General features: G+C 38.9%; 1 protein-coding gene and 1 long non-coding RNA gene across 2 annotated transcripts in view; one reads left to right on the top strand and one right to left on the bottom strand.

Moving 5' to 3' along the window:
• LOC148188294 (uncharacterized) overlaps positions 1 to 17,345 on the bottom strand; it is a 48,185-nt gene that overhangs the window by 10,055 nt on the left and 20,785 nt on the right. Inside the window, exons 4-5 of the long non-coding RNA XR_015777957.1 lie at positions 13,432 to 13,562; positions 5,100 to 5,147 (exon numbers count right to left, since the gene is read on the bottom strand). This is a non-coding gene — a long non-coding RNA (uncharacterized LOC148188294). The remainder of the gene's footprint in view (positions 1 to 5,099; positions 5,148 to 13,431; positions 13,563 to 17,345) is intronic.
• Positions 6,843 to 17,345, top strand: part of chrnb2 (cholinergic receptor, nicotinic, beta 2) — a 31,168-nt gene continuing 20,665 nt past the window's right edge. The window contains exon 1 of the mRNA XM_042489788.2: positions 6,843 to 7,216. Within this exon, the coding sequence (XP_042345722.1) occupies positions 7,156 to 7,216 (61 nt within the window). The 5' untranslated portion in view covers positions 6,843 to 7,155. The remainder of the gene's footprint in view (positions 7,217 to 17,345) is intronic.

Here is a 17,345-nt window from a genome sequence, read left to right as displayed (position 1 = left end):
GAGTGTGAATCCAGTAAACCTCCAGTAAAATTTGTTGAAATGGGATTGTGGTATATGGGGTGTGGCATTGACAATGGTAACTCCCACTTGTGTATTGTCCAAAAGATTTGAAATCCTGAGCTATTATCCAGCGTGATCTGCTCGCCTAATGTAGGTTGACAATACATGAGTGTGCCTGCTTGTGTTTGACTCTGTTGAAGACACAGTGGTGTTGAAACGTTAGTCTGTTTGCACTATTAAAGGCTGTAAACTGATCGCTGTGCTCCAGTCCCTTTCTTCTCCCTCGACAGGTCAATCGTTTTTTTTACATTAGCATTTGTGAAGTATTATGTAAAAAATATCAAGAATTATTTTCCATTCATGAATGTAAAAAGTCTGGGGTAAATAAGGTGCTAAATCACATTTTAAAACATCAAAATAGAGCTTACTCATCAAAATAAATAAACAAATGGCAACAATATGACACAAGGATTTTGGGCCTGGCTTTAACCAATGTTCAGATTTTTATATAAAATGTACCCAAATCAGTACATACTTAGTTAGATCATGCATCTTTTGCATATTTAAATATAACATTTTAGAAAATTTGCAATATATATAAAAAATAAATGCCTTTCTGTAAGCAATCAGCCTGGAAAGTTTTATGGTGGCATCTATTAGTTAAATTTTTTACCATATACACCTTTAGACAAACACAGTTATTAATAGAACTGCCGGCAGCGTAAGTCGAAGCAAGGTTCAAGGAAAAAAAGGGGGGTTAAAATGGAGATGAGAAGCTAACCAGAGTGAATCTGTGTGCTTTTCTCTTGTAGCTGTAAAACCATTGACCTGAGCGTGAAATCAATTACAGTTACACACACACACACAAACATGCATGCGCTCACCTATTTGCAGTAAACAAACACAGACCACCACGAGCACAAACGCACATGAGCTACACACAAAAAATGCATACATAAATAGTGTACGCACAAACAGCATTTAGTCACACACAACCCGAAAGGTGGTGTATTTAAATCCTTGCCAACACACACACGAAGCGTCTGACAAAACACACAGAGAAGCTTTATCCTCACAATGATGCATGGAAGCGTGTGTTTGCAGTAAGATATGTCGAACCAGTAAACACCAGTGTATTGGTTTGCATGAGTATCTCTTAAGAGTGTGTTTGTGTGTGAGTGAGTGCGTGCAAGCGTGAATGTGCCCATGTGTGCACTCATGTGTGCTTTTATGTGTGTGTGCATGCAGGGTTGTTATGTGTGTGTGTGAAAGAGAGAGAGAAAGAGAGATAGAAAGAGAGCGAAAGGGAGTCAGAATTTTTCTGTTCAGGGATTACCAGGTTGCCATGGTGATTAGTTAGAGTGAGGTAGGGCCATCTCTACGGGGAGCGAGGAGAGGGAGGAGAGAGGAAGAGAAAGAGGGAGGAGAGACAGGCTGCAATATAAAAAGAGCTATGAATAACCATGGCCATAGTGCCATAGTAGCAATGTAGCTCCCCCACAGAATAGCCTGCTTGGTTTGTGAATGGGGAGCAGCAACATGTAATGTCAGAGCAGTGCCCAAAATAAGTTAAAAAAGTAATACACTCCACAATGTCGGCTTGGATTTTGGAGCACTTAATTGATCACAAAGGCTCAAAGTGAAGGGGGCCACTCCGGATATGTGTCACTTCAACAAGCCAGACTTCAATACGGACCTGAACCTAGGCTTTCCGGTCGAGGAGCCGTCTCTAATCTTGGCCCATCCTGCTGTACCCAGCGTGTCACAAATGGCAATGTTACACAACAACAGACGCCACTAAATCTCACCCTTCCTTCCATCCGTGTGATCTGTTGTGGTTAGTCCTCCATGTTCTCTTAATTAAATCACAAAGTAGGTCAAAACAAACAAGAGGCCCGGGGTGCTGGACACATGATTCTTGCAAAGCTCGCCAGTCTGTGGGGTTTTTTTTTTTTTGGGAAATGCTGAGTTCGGTAACTGTCCAGCCCACAACTTGGTTTTACATATCATCACTGTCCAGAGAAAACCAGCTTTCTCTTATTTTAGTAAATGAAGTTTTATGTGTGTCTTTATTGGCTGAGAAAATAACTTCCTTCAAATCCTTTGGAGTAAAAACTGCATCGTCACATAGGGCCGTCTTTGTAGCACATGAAAATAAATTATTTGAAGATACTCGATTTTCACAAGACAGTGATCATATGCATGATTTCTATCACCTGCACCCTGGATATGAGCTTGTAAACATGGGCGAATTATTAGATAATGGGCCCCTGGCAAAGCCTAAGGCCCCACCACCTATCCTACAGAGCAGCAATACTAACTTTGTCTATTTGTTAGGCATCATTTTGGTTTTTTTGTGTCTCTTTGTGCTTGTTTTATGTGTCTTTTAATTATTTTGCAGTTATTTGGGTGTTTTGAGTCTCTGAGGTTATTTTTGGTCGCTTTTTTTGTATCTTTGTGGTCAATTTGGTGCCTCTATGTGAGTTGTTTTGCCTGTTTTTGTAGTTATTTCATATTTCTTTGCAGTTCCTTTGCAGCTCTTTGTGCTTTATCCATGTGTGTCTTCTTATGGTATTTTTAGTCTCCCTCTGGTCAGTACATGTTGACTGGAGAGACATTATAGGTGAAGGCCATGGGGGGCCCCAACACTTGGGGCCCCTGGGTGCTGTTCAGTAATCCGTCCAAAATTATAAAGTATCTGTTATCAAAGAAGTATTCAGATCATTTGTTAACTGTAGGCAATAGTGGCAATACCAAAAATATTAAAATATAATTAGAAGTGCCACCTTCTAAATATTACATATGGAAAATTCCATAAGTCTTATTCATAAAATTTACATAAAATGACCCAAAAAGACAAAATTACCACCAAAAAGAGATATGAAGGAACTGCATGGAGACACAAAATAACTACAAAAACAGACAAAATGACCTAAAAAAGAGACAAAATAACATCAAAAAGACACAAAGCTTCTGGGACTGCCCAAAAAATCCAGGACTATTGGAAAAAAAATATAAGAGAAAGCAAGAGGTTATTAGGTATTGACACCATATTAGACCCAGCACTGTTCATACTGGGATTAATGCTGGATAATATGACAAAGAGAAAAATGATTAGTCTACTACTGATTCTGCTCTTGACAGCAAAAAAATAAAAAAAATAATAAATACAGCATCTGAGCTGAAGCTGCAGCCTCCCAGTATAAACCAGTGGAGAGACAACGTCAAGAATGTATTTAATATGGGGAAAAAATCACAGCAAGGTTAAGGTTGAAAATGGACAGGTTTAATAAACAATGGTCCTTATTAATAGAGGTGATGCCAGAAATCAAGTTAGCTTGATTTGTTTTTTGTTTGTTTGTAATGGTTTGTTTCTTTGTTTTTTTTTACTTTATTTTATATTTTATTATTATTACTGTTTTGCCATACTTGCATATTTCTGCTCTTTACTCTTTTTCTGCTCTTTTATGTGGCAAAGTGGGAGGTATATGCCAAATTAATAACCTTCTGTGAAGTAATATTACCACTGAATATGTACTTCGTTGTGATATGGACATGAAAAGGCCAAAAGTATGATAACTTTCACTGCTGTTGGGCAAAAACCTCCTATCTCCAAAACTGCTATTTTTTAGGAATTGGAAAAAATGCTGTGTTTTTAAAAGGATCCAATGGGGACAGATTTAGGTCCACACTTTTTTAATTACATTTTGTTGGTAGCGAAATGGTGAAACCCACTGATAGACGTAGAGAGGGACCAATAGAATTAATTTATGAAAAAAAAACGAAAGTAGTGAGTGAGTGTGGAGATACGAGGCTTGCACCCGACAACGTCGATATGCAAATTTATTGTGAACGTCTCCTTTGTGTTGTGTGTTGCATGTGTTGTCTTTATGTTGAATAATTAAAAATAAAAAAAGACACAAAACCACAAAATGCTGCATACAGACTACAACCAGATGCAAAACAAACAAATGAGGATAAACTACCACAGAGTCTGTGTGTGTTGCTCCTATGTAGGAGAGGTGGTGGGGATTTTTGCATGTCTGTGCCCAAACACCCATTGTCTCATAATCTGCACGAGTGTTGTAGTAAGGAGGTATACAGTACTTCAAAACTGTACCTAAATTTAGATGTAATGTAAAAATATTCATATCTTATACTTTGTCTTACATTTTTAATTTAATCCGGATTCATAGATTCGATTTTTGCGCTGTTAATCAAAGTGTTGCCAGATATGACAGAACCACAAGAGATAACTGCAGCACCAGAAGACAGAATGACAGTAAGAGAGGAAGGGACAGAGGAAAGAAGTGTGTGTGTGTGTGTGTGTGAGAGAGAGAGAGAGAGAGAGAGGGGGAGAGAGAGCGAGAGAGGGGGAGAGAGAGGGAGAGTGTTGGGGGGTGTTAGGGGAAGACAAGCACTTGTGGGGGTCCCAGCTTTTAAATAATTCAGCGAGACTCACAGCACTCAGTGCAGAGGAGGAGCACTGTCAGGTCAGCTCATTCACTGCAGAGGAGAGGTAGAGAGGGAGAGAGGAGGAGAAAGAGAGGGAGAGAGAGGGAGAGATGAGAGTGCATAAAGATAGCATGAGAAGAGGAGGAAGACATTACTGTGGAAGCCTGCATGCGTGTGTGTGCATGCCTATGTGCGTCTGTGTGCATTGTGTGTATTTTATGCATGAGTGTGTTGTGCGGCAGCTGTGTGTGTTCTTTGTGTGTGTGCCGGTGATGAAAATAGACAAAATGAAGGAGAAACAGGTCGTTTCCTCCTGAAGCTTTCTGGTTTCTGTTAGTCACCACGGCAACCGCCTCCTCCCTCCATCCTGCACTCCTGTTTACTAAGTTTACTCTTCCCCCATCCATCTCTCCCTGCCTCCCACGCTCCTTTGACTCCTCCTGTACCCTTCTTCATTTGCTGCATTCCCTCCGCCCCTCATCATCCTAAACAGTTGTTTTATTTTTGTTATCATCAGGCCGCCAGCTCTTGTGTTTCAACATCCAGAAGTTGTAAGCTTTTATACGCTTATCTCAATTTATGTCTGCCTGCCTCAACTCCATCCCCCTACCTGTTTAGTGTTTCTCCCCTCTCCATCTACTTACCCGACTCCTGCGTGCTTGACTTTGAGAATTAGAGGTCGCTTCAGTGTCCTATAGGAGCAGAAACAAAAAAGGGACATTTAATAAAAGATAAGCGACAGGAAAGGGGAAAAAATGAAAGAAGAGGTCACACAGGAGCAGGCGAGACATACCCCTCCAGCTTTTAGAGGGTGGAGATTATTCACAGAATAATGACTACATTAGGCTGAGGCAGTCCTGGAAAGAAAGGTGGTGTGAGGTTATTTTAATGGGCACAGATGCGAGTTGGGTCAGATATACACGGAAACTAGAGCAGGGAGACACGCCACAGCATAAAAGCTATAATATTTGCAGTTATACTGTACATGTCCAAAACCAATTGTTTTACTCTAATTTATGATATTTTAAAATGTGTTTTTGCTAGGTGAGGGGAAAAAACAGCATAGTATTGCAATATTTTGCTTGGAAATATTGCACTGATAAGGGGATGCAAAGTATCAATTTTCTGTTATATAAATGTGTAATATTGCATATAAAAATGAAACTTTGGGTAGCCTACTTGAGTAATAAAATCCAGTGTTTTTTCATTCCACTATGTTGCTGCAATAAAAATGATTGAAGTGAGATGAAAACCTGAGTGACTCACTTCTTGTGCTGCTTTCAGATGTCCTTCACAAGTATTTTAACCTTTGAACCCTAAAGACCCCAAAAATATTGGAAAAAGACAATGAGCAACTTAATAAGAAATTTTCCATAAATCGCATTAAATCAATAGTTTTAGATTTAATTAATTTCTTAAATCTAGGGAAAGAATAAAAAAACATGGGGAAAAATACATATTTACAATTATCATAATTACATATTTAAAATTATGTTACAGAATTATCCATATTTTTTTAAGCACTGTTTCCAATTCTTGTTTGTTTTTTATCTTTCTTTTCCTTTTCTTATTTTTCACTTCTTGTGAATTCCTTGCTAATTTGGGGGTGATTTCTTCTTTGTTTGATCATTACCTTTTTTTCCTCAAAGAAATTAAGTAAATTTGCTCAAATTTTTAAGGATAAATTTGCAGTTGAAAAAAAAGCTAATATTTTGCAACAGATATCAATATATGTGAATGTCAAAAAAGTCAAAATTATAAAGAAAACTTCAAAATTAAAAAAGAAATAGGAAAAAACACCCCAGACCTCAAGGTTGTTTATAATGTTTATCAAAATAGTTGCCAACTAATTTTCTGTGAATTGACCGATTCAATTATCGTATGAACTCTTTTTAAAATTTAAAACAAAACATAATTTTTATAAACTCATATTGTGTTTTATATAAAAATCTGTAAAGTAACTCAAGCTGCCAGATAAATATAGTGAAGTAAAAAAGTAACAATGGGCTATTCCCTCCCTTGTAGTAGAGTAAAAAATAAAGCAGCATGAAAACAAAATACTCAAGTAAAGTATAGTTACCTCAAATTCATACTTAAGTACAGTACTTGAGTAAATGTAGTTGGTTACATTTCACTGCTGCCACATCAACCGTCCTGAGGCTGATATTAAAGCTGAAGCAGACAGAGATGTCATTAAGTTTGACGAGGTCACACGATAAACACTGCGCGCGCCTGAGACCACTGAATATTATATGGTAATGTGTGACTTTGTGCGGGGAAGACACTGGCATCGCGAGCTGAGCTGCGGAGCCTCTGAGGTATGCCACATCCTCCCAACGCACCTCCTCCCTCCCTCCCCCAGCGTGCTCCTCCGCGCGCCCCCCGCCCCGCCCCCGCCTCTTCCAGCGCGCGTCGCATCGCTGAGCGGTGTTTCAGCAGCGGACAGCCAGCGACGGCACGACCTAGCGCAGAGCTTACCTGGCCCCCGCTGAGGTATTTCTATTTCTCCCCCGTTTACCGGGAGAAGAAGTGTGATACCGACGGAGAGCCCTGACGTCACCATGCCAGGTATAGAGTGAAGCGGAACCGTTTGGGGTCGTGAGGAGGAGGGGAGTTAACGCTGCGGGTGTGATCGGGGTGGCATCTCCATCGCGGTGAACACCTTTCGGGCTCGGAGCGCGCTGCTCGGACGCACGTACGATGATGGACGGCCGGCCGCCGTCGCTGCTGCTGCTGCTGGCTCTCCTCGCCATTGCGGGAGGTGAGTAACTTGTCCGTCTCATAATGGCTCCATCGATGCGCTTTTGTGTGCATCGTCACCTTTACAGGACCAGAAGCACCGTGCATTCAGGGGGATCTGAATAGGTTTCTTGGAAAGTGTGAAGGCAAAAACGAGTGTTTAGAGGCTGAGGAGGAGAGGCAGACGTGAAGAAGAGGACTCTTTCATTGCTGTGTCACCATCTTTCTCATAATAACAGCAGCGAGCGCGACGGAATGATGTAGTAGGGAAAATATTGCCCACTCCATATATCACATGCGCACTGGAGAAACACAAATATATATACATATGAGGTTGCATGATTTTCCGTTTAAACCCGTTTAAACCCTTTTATTTGGGTTTTTGTTGTCAGTGTGGTGCGTTTAAAGGCCTTTTATAAACTAACATCGTGTTGTTCTGTGGTCGCAATGATATTATTGCATGAACTTCTTAGATACCCTTCTACTATATTTATCTTGGGGCTAAATAGCACTTTGGCAACAATCTATGGAACAGAATATGACACATTTTAGGAGGTTTTAAAGCTTTTAAATGTTGCATCACACTGTGTTTGTTCAGCCAAATGGCTTGATTCCTTTCAAAAACATGAGCAACTTAGAAAGAAATTACCCAGAAATTAGCCAAAAAAAAGTAAAAAGATAAGAGATATATCTAAAAATGACCAAAAACAATAAACAAATGAATAAATAAAATAAAAACAAATTAACAAGGAAAAGACCTGGAAACTGTGCTTAAAAATACTAATAATTCTGTAATGTTTTTTAAAATATATAATTTAGAGAATTATAGATCTAGTTTTTTGCAGGACATTTTTTCCCTAGCTTTTTATAATTTTCTAAATTTACTAATTTCTTGCAATTTGCAGAACACTTTTTTCCTTTTTGTTTTTTTAAGAAAGCAAGCCAATTTTCTTGGGGTTCGAAGGTTTAAATACTTAAATACTTAAGGCATCTGAACGTAGCACAAGAAAACTGATCCAGGTTTCAAAGGGTTAAAGAAGTCTTAGTGAATGAACATTCAATCTGCAAAACATCAACCACACTCTGAGGCCATTGTAGCATCCCTTCTCTCTAAATATGCATTAGAGAGAGGGGAAGAAATTATGTTATCACCCCTCTTCTCTCTCCCTCTCTCTCATTAACACTGGGGTCTTGCATTGAGTGGGCAGGTTAATGAGAGGCACGTTGAGCTAAAACAACTTCTACATCCTGTCATCAGAGGACAAATGATGTGTCATGCAGCAGCACAGGAAAAGCCTTCTGTCTCAGTATAACAGCTCAGACAGATAGATGGTCTTTTTGTCTTCATGCACTGAGCAGACAGCCTTATTTACGACGCTGCTCTTGCAGTGAGCAAATGGGCTGAGTGTAAAGCCATTAGGGTGTTTGGACATATTTTACCTCTGTAACTTGGCTCTAATTTGGTGTTAATTTCTGCTCAGCGAGGGGTTCGCCCAAAGCAGAGCGGAACAAACACATCAGCTGATTGGCTAAATTACAGCCGCCTTAATATTTCCAGCCAATCCATAGTAGTGACAGGGCAGAGGTCAGCTCAGTGGCTCCAAGCAAAAAAAGACTGGTTTGTCACTGGCTGTGTAGCAGCACACAGACCCACACGCACTAACACACTTCCACACACACCTCCACACACACACGCACACACCTCCACACACACACACAAGCCTGGCCATCTGCCTTGTATTGACTAACTGTTCATCATCACCCATGGCGACAACATGCTCCTGCTTTCTCTCTGGCACACACTCCTGCTCTTTCTGTCACAAACACACACACAAACGCACACGCAGACCTTTACGTCAAGCAGTAAATCACAATTCATGCAGAGAAGCATTCACAGAGACATACAGATAAAGATCAGTTTCACCTCCATCAACATGACATCGATCAGTTCGAGCTCAAGCTCCACACACGCACGCACGCACGCACACACACACACACACACGCACGCATGCATGCATACACGCACGCATACACGCATGCATAACATTTAAAAAAAATGTTTTTTCATCAACAACATTCCATTGTATTCCGTTCTTTAAAACACACTGACAAAGTGTTTTACAGATATAAGGGAGATATTATAGATTAGATTAGATGAACAGGAGAGTACAGGTATGTTAGATTTTTGTACATATCTCTCAAAGCCAGTTTGTGAGAAAACAATAAAAAAAAAGGTCAAGGAAGCAGCATAAAAACAGAGGATACATACTTTATAATAAAGGCACACACTGTAAATTATGTAAAAATACACACTATGAATTCATGTTCAATTAATTATTTCACTATGAATTATTGCACAAGACAATGGAGTGGTTAGGAAGGCAGTTTCAAAGAGCTGCATAAAATAAAAGATACACTCTTATAAAAGAGGAACTCCTTCTAAATTCTATGAAAATGCACACTATGAATGAGTGTACACTTAATTATTTCACTGTGAATTATTGCAGCTGAGACTGGGAAAAGACTGCATAACAGATACATACATGGAGATATAACAAGTATAACTTTGTTGGTAGGTTACGTTCTAAGAAGAGCCAGGTTATGTTCAAGGGACAAGCACTAGCGTGAGCACATACAGGAAAAAAGGACTCAATATTTTAATATTTGGTTTTAGTTCATGTCTGATTTTGTTGTTTCACAAAATGCAAAATATAAGAAGTTTTACAGATATAAAATCAGATAAGAAAAAGATTAATACTCTCAGGAATGCAAAAATGTATAAATATATGTAAAAATTATGAAGTGTACAGGAGTGAAATTAACTCTCTTAGTAGTACAATACAAATTAACCAAAAAAGAAAGATCTAGTAAATAAAAAAGTGTTTGTGTTCACCTGACGAGGGAAGACAGATGGAAAGTAGCTGCTAGCTAACTCTGGTGCAATTGCTTTTAATTGTGTGCTGTCCCTGTAAAAATTAGCAGTAAAATAAAGAAAATTAAAGAGAAAAAGAAAATTACAAATAGAACCAAGGGTGTAGGTTTTGTTTTAACATTGGGGGTCCTCCACCAGAAATATGTAAGCATCAAACACTTGATTTCCTGCATTTTGTTGAATTATTTTGCACCAAAATAAACTACCCTGCTACTTTCATGTTTTTATTGGTAATTGGTATTTATACGTGGTAAATATTAATAGAGACATGTTAGATGCATCCCTCCTTGAAATATACGCCTATGGATTTAAAAGAATGCCAGATTTGATTTAAAAAATAGAGCAAAAATGCATCTTTGCATTTCAGCAGGCACGTTTTGCTGTAAAATTATTGTATTTTTTCATCTCTCTTAAAATATATTTACTTGTGAGTGTGGCCTTAAAAAATAGGTCTTTGTTGGAGTAATTACAATAGAACAAGCATTGTTTGCTTCTATTAATAGTCAGAGTTTTGTATTTCTGAAGGAAAAAAAATAGGACCTAACTTACCAATTGTGACAAGAGTATGTCTGAGTTATGAAGCTGCTCTGAACTTGCGTAATATTTGGTTCCCCCCAAGCTCTCACTTTTGTTGGTTGATTAGTCCCTGAGTTCAAACAAGAGGTATGTGCACAAGAAAACACAACCAACATGAAATATCACTTTAAAAGAGCTTCATAAGCAGTGGAGTACTAATGAGTCATCTTCCCTTAAGGGAGAAAATCTGATTAGCATCATCCTCAGAGACTGTAAACTTAAACCACACGCAAACGCAAGAAATGAGCACATGGTCGCGCACACACCTGGGCATCAACACACTTCAGAGACTCCCAACAAAGAAAGCACGTAATTGTCAAACGTGCACTTTGAAAAGACATGTGCACAGAGGAAGTTTTATGCATTTTGTGCAGATTAGTGATGATGGAATAAGAGGGAGAAAAGTCATAACATTACACCTCCAGACGCGCAACAATACTTTGTTACATAAGACAAACATGCACATGTAAAAGCAGTCTCACAGTCGGTGGCTGCGCAAGGGCGCTCAAGGACATTTCACCACCTGTCTCAGACGCTGCTGCGAGGATGTGGCCGTCCTGTTGGGTGAGGAGAATGTCCCTTGTCATTTCCCCTGCAGGCCATGCATAATAAACAGGTCTGTGGTGCTGAGTTGACCTGATGCAGGGGTTACTGGATATGGAGCACTGTGTGCGACAGTCTCATCACCCAAGGACGTAAAGAGTGCTTGGATTAGTTTTTTCAGCACTTTTTATCGGCTGCATCTGAAAGCGGACGTGTTTGACAAGCAGCCAAGTCTTTTTGCATGTGTGACTGTGTGAGTCTATGCATGCGCCATAATCTTTTGTCCTCCGCTTTATGAATGCACTTAGTGAATATCAACTAACCATTTCCTTGGCAGTGCTACAGTCTAGAAAGTTCTGCTCAGTCAGTTTAGCCTGTCATCACTTTTCTGCTGCACTGTTCCAGCCCACTGATCCCTGCAGCATCTCAACCTGCACATTACAACAGCCCTGCTATTGTCTCGCTCTCTTTTTCTCTCTCTCACTCTGTCACTTTCTGTCTTTATCTCGCTCTCTCATTTCCTCTGTCTCTATCTCTCTGGACCGACTCCCAACACACAGCAGCAACAGGATCAGATCAGAGCATAGGGGCTGCATCTGCGATAAGAAATGCACAGCGGCGGTCACACACAACAGAGGTCTGCATTTGTATGTGAGAACGTGTGTGATCCCGTGTGTAAAACTGTGTGCTCTCATGTGTGATTTGGGCAAGATTGCGAGTGTGTGTTTGTGTGAATGAATGTGCAGCAGTAGTAGCAGCAGCACAGCAGCAGTGTGCAGCCCTGGAGATTAGAGAGAAGCAGAGGGAGAGCACAGAGGTTTAATGGAAACTTAAGCAGTGGAGAAAAAGAGGAAGATAAGAAATGTTTGGAAAGTTAGGAATTTTAATTCAAGTGTCTTTTTTTTTTTTAAAGGAATAGGTGAACTTATGTTGAAGCTATGTTATGTCGCTCTGATGTAGATGTGTGCAGAATTGATTTTAAGATAAACCTTCCTACGGTGATAACATGTATGACAGATAAAACTGAACAAATGATCCACACTGGCCTGGAAAAGTGCAATAAAACTAGAGAAAAAATACTTGTTTGTTATGATTTCGATTAGGACTTCTGCAAGATAGGATCAGATGTGATGTAGATACATGTGCTACTTTCAGACAGGCGACCTGCTATCTCTTCATACAAATTACAGGCAGCAGGCTTCGGCGTGGTGATAACATGGCCTCAGGATTTACGGGTATCCAAATAATAGCTCCAATAATAGGTGTTATGAGAGGCATTATGCAGTTGAAATGATGTATTTTATTGCAGTCCCTGAAATATGCTCCACTACAGTTAGAAAGCCATACCGTCTGTCATCCAACAGCTGAGCTTCTTGGGCAGTAAATAATACAAATAAACCATACTGCAAATTCCTGCAGATTTCATAGCTTCTGAGCTTTTCAACTTCTGTTTGATTATACCTTGGATATTAAAAAAAAAAACAACTTTAAACCTTAGATGCAGTTTTTTGAATTGCACTATTAAATAAATATCTGTATATTTGGTATAATTTGAAAATTTGGCATGTTGACCAGAGACAGAAAAGAGTGTTTTAGGTTTGTACTATGGACGGTTGGATCAATGCTTGGCCCCACAGTATACATTTGTGATAATGGGCCTGAAAAAGTCTCTGTGGAGTTTTGTTAGACCTTTTAGCATTAAGCTATCATGATACATTATTGCTAAAACACTTTTACTGCAAAGATATCCAAGATATGAACTGAAGTATTTACTGAAGAAAAACACTGACTGATGTCTCTTTTATTCAGATCTTTTAATCTAATTGATCTGTTGTCATTGTCTCTGCCTGTATCTTAATCTTTATCAGGATTTTAACTAATGATTATTTTAATGACCAGGGATGCACGATATTGGATTTTTTACCGATGTCTGATATGCTGATACATAACAAATCATTTCACTGATAACTAATATTGATATTGATATATCCACTTTTTTTCTCTGACTTATTTTAGTGATCAAGTCTCTTCTGTAGTGGATTTTTAAAAAAAATAAAAACTCACCCATCATATGTCATAATGTTAAAATCAGCTATAGAGACCAAAACTGTTTTTTGTACCAGGCTGTATTATCTGTGCTGTATATTTGGGCATTTTAACATGGGGGTCTATGAGGATTGACTCACCTTTGGAGCCAGTCCCAAGTGGCCATTCGAGGAACTGCAGTTTTTGGCGCTTCAGCGTTAGCTTCATTTTTCAGCCCTGGAGGTTGCCACTTGGGTGATCTTCACATGTCTCTTTTTATTTGGCCAGCAGTCTAAAACCCAAAGATAGTTCATTTACAATGATGTAAACCTTACAGAAGCAGAACGTCTAAACATTTATAAAAACTTGTGAATATCTTGCATCGTTGCTTAGAAAAAAAACTTAAAATATTATTTTATTCTTTAAATAGTTTTCTTTTGGTCAACTAATCAATTGTTTCACCTCTAATACTGAAAAAAATGTATCTGTGCCATCAGGCTTTAGCCTATAAGATGCAATGCTAGACAATCTGCAAATACTCCTTTTATCTCTTATCTCACAGCACACTCACACTCTTTAGTTTGACGTCTAAGTTTAGTACTTGCCAAGTTTTGATCTTGTGTCTCTTGTGTGACATTATATCCTGTTCCTTTGTGTGCATCTTATTTTCCCTCTTTGTTTTTAATTCCTGCACATACAACATAAAATCTGATTGTATCTAATAATGGTTTTGTGATTAAGTTTATATTAGCAGTAACAGTTTTTGTTTAATGGTGTTGTTTGTAAGAAGAGAATTAAGCACAGGACTTGATGATTGATTCATACGTTATTGGCATTGTGAAAAGTACATCTCATTATCATTTGTAATTTAAAAAAAAACCTCTACTGGCCACTGTTTTCTCGACTGTGGAGTTTGTCAAATTTGGCGACAATATAGCTTCTTCCGCTCTCAGTTAGTCCACAGCGGGATGGCTTTGTTTTTGGAGTGCTGTGATATTGCGGCTGGATGGAGGATCAATATTAATATCTCAGCTCTATGGGCACTACGGTGCCAATTGGGTGTTGCCAGTAGATCAATGGATCTCTCCATTATTGATTTAAGAATATTTCAGCATAAAAGGTCCCAGCTGCGGCCAAAAAGCCTCTTTGGCAGAGCGTCAGAGAGCAGAGCAGAGAGCGACCCTACTTTCCCTCCAACCTTTTCTCATTTGAGCAAGCTGTATAAATAGAGATCATCACAGTAATAGTCTTAGCGGGATAATTCAATTTAGCTCTCGCTTCGCCCTCATTTTCCCCACATTTGTCTTTACGGCGTGTGTGGACTCTGGCCTCTAAGTAGCTTTGTAAACTGCAAATAACACATGCTGTAGATTTTAACAACTGAATGATTTTAAATTATCAAATAAATAATCCTGTGTATCCTTGGGGTACTTTTGTGTCTCCTTAAGGTAATTATGGGTGGTTTTGGTCATTTTATGTGCCTCTTAGAGGTCATTTTGTGTCTCTTTAAGGTTATTTTGTGTCTTTTTTGGTTGTTTTGTGTCTTTCTGTGTCTCTTTGAAGTAATTTAGAGTCTCTTAGAGGTCATTTTGTATCTCTTATGTGTCTCTGTGAGGTAATTTAGTGTCTCTTTGGGGTAATTTTGTGTCTCTTATGTGTCTGCTTGAAGAAATTTAGAGTCTCTTAGAGGTAATTTTGTATCTCTTATGTGTCTCTGTGAGGTAATTTAGTGTCTCTTTGGGGTAATTTTGTGTCTCTTATGTGTCTGCTTGAAGAAATTTAGAGTCTCTTAGAGGTAATTTTGTGTCTCTTTGAGCTGATTTTTGTCATTTTTGGTTGTTTTGTGTCTCTTAGAGGTAATTTTGTGTCTCGGTGAGGGAAATTTGTGTCTCTTTGAGGTAATTTTGTGTCTCTTATGTGTCTCTGAGTAATTTTGTGTTTCTCTGAGGTAATTTTGTGTCACTTTGAGGTAATTTTGTGTCTTTTTGTGGCTGTTTTGCAGTGAATTTCCAAAAATAAGGCTTCACACTGAGGTTAACCAGGGTGCTAAGCTCATTGGCTGTTTAAGAGGAGGAAAGAGGAGCGGATGTAGCTGAACATGGCTACCATCTCGTCTGTTCCTGTGCTGTGCCACTGACGCGTGTGTGTTTGCATGTGCGTGGTGGTGTGTAACTTCCCTCGCTCCAGGGTCTAATGGGGAGCCCTGCTGAAATATTCATAGTGTCACATTAAGTTTGCAATATTTGCAATGGAAAACAACCAGAATACAACCTGAGCTACCAGCAACATTACAACCACTCAGCTCGGCCTTTAGCATGACAGCGTGTCGTATGTGGAGATGGAGGAAGAGGGAGATCAGTCTTTGTTTAGAAGCATTAGTAAGTGCTGAGGATGAGCAGCCGGGTTAACATGTTTGTGCCGTGATCAGGCTGCAGTGTGCGGATATTTTTATCGGTCTTGTCATCTAGATAAGAATAAACCAGCAAAGCTCTCTGTTTTGGTCTCTAATTTGTCTCAGTGTCGTGAAATATTAGTCTAGACTTTCATCCTGAGCCCCTGCATGCAAATATTTTAGTAAAAAATAAGCAGAAAATGTGAAGACTCAGAGAGCCAAGACTGCATGATCCTTTTTTTAATCTGCGTCTCCATTCAGATTTGTGTCAACACACATGTAGTGGGATGCATATTCCTGACTTTTTTATTCTAGTAAGTGTGGGAGTTGATACGGAAATATTGAAACTGTTCAAACATTTTATCAGCCTCTGTCACGATGTTACCATCAAGGAAAAATATATATAGATTTGTAGCATGGGCGGATTATGAGACAATTGGCCCCAGGGCAAAGACATGAAAAAGGCCCCATCACCTCCCCTACGTCAGAGCAAGTATCAAAGACTTTGTGGTTGTATTGCCTCTTTTTGTAGTTATTGTGCATTGTTTCGGTGGTTTTGTGTCTCTTTGAGGAAATTTTGAGTGTCTTTAAGGTAATGAAGTGTCTTTTTTGGTCATTTTGTGTCTCTTTGAAGTAGTTCTTCATTTCGTTGAGGTAATTTTATGTTTCTGACATAATTTTGCATCTTTTTTCTGTCGATTTGTGTCTCTTTAAATTGTTTTCAAGCTTGAATATTGATGCGAATTTAGTCTGCACCAAGTTTGCAAGAGAGATTTAATAAGTGGGAGATATACATAAAAAAAGAAGTACTGTAACATTTTAACTGGCCTCCCTGCTGCTTTTTTGCTTGCTAACCTGTTTTTTCTAGCCTGAACATGTCATCAAAAGTGACACACCACTGAAAAAAAACGGTCAACTTGTCCACTGTAGACATGTGTACATGGCTCCACTCTATTGGCAATGGGAGAGGAGTCTACGCCTATTGTCAGTGGGTGTTCCCATGTTTAAAAAAACCTGCATAAATGAGCTTATTTGGGTGAAAAGGGGGGTGTTATTTTGAGTGATATTTTGTAGGTGAAGGCTTGAGGGGCCCCTGACTATTTGGACCTCTGGGCCTGTAGCAATCTGTCCATAAGACCCCTCTGCCTGTGAACTTTGTTAACAAGTTATTAAGATATCATTTTTAACGTCAAAGAAAGAAGTGGAAAAAAGCTGTCAGATGATTTTTGAGTTGAAACTTGTAATCATTGCACAATATAGTTCTTTTGCATCCAGTTAAGTGAATTGATTTTTCCATAGACTCTGTTTTGGTGTCTTGTAAAGTTGGCCTTAGTCATCTTCAGGTCTTTGATTTAGGAGTTTTCCCGTAAATCCAGATATTTTTTTTCCCAATGCAGCTACTCAAATAACATTGAGCAAAGACTTTGCTTTAAAATCTTCTTTTCAGAGATAAGTCTACACATGTTTCAGGAATTGTAATATGAACATAATATAAAATATAAAGACATTCCACAAACTGTGCTTACAATGAAGAACTTATCATTTTAACACTTTAGCACACAGCTTAATGTATTGTCTAGTTAATTTGAGCAGGAAACTTCCATTTGCATTATAAGTATGGCTGATGGAAATGCAGTCCTTTTCTGCTTCATCATTGTTTAAGTGAACTGTATTAGCTTTCTG

The sequence above is a fragment of the Plectropomus leopardus genome, chromosome 11 (assembly GCF_026936395.1).
Source record: "Plectropomus leopardus strain MGB_pleo_1.0 chromosome 11, ASM2693639v1, whole genome shotgun sequence".
Classification (NCBI taxonomy): Eukaryota; Metazoa; Chordata; class Actinopteri; order Perciformes; family Serranidae; genus Plectropomus; species Plectropomus leopardus.
Note: the sequence above shows the minus strand (reverse complement) of the source record. Positions and strands in the feature narration are given on the sequence as shown.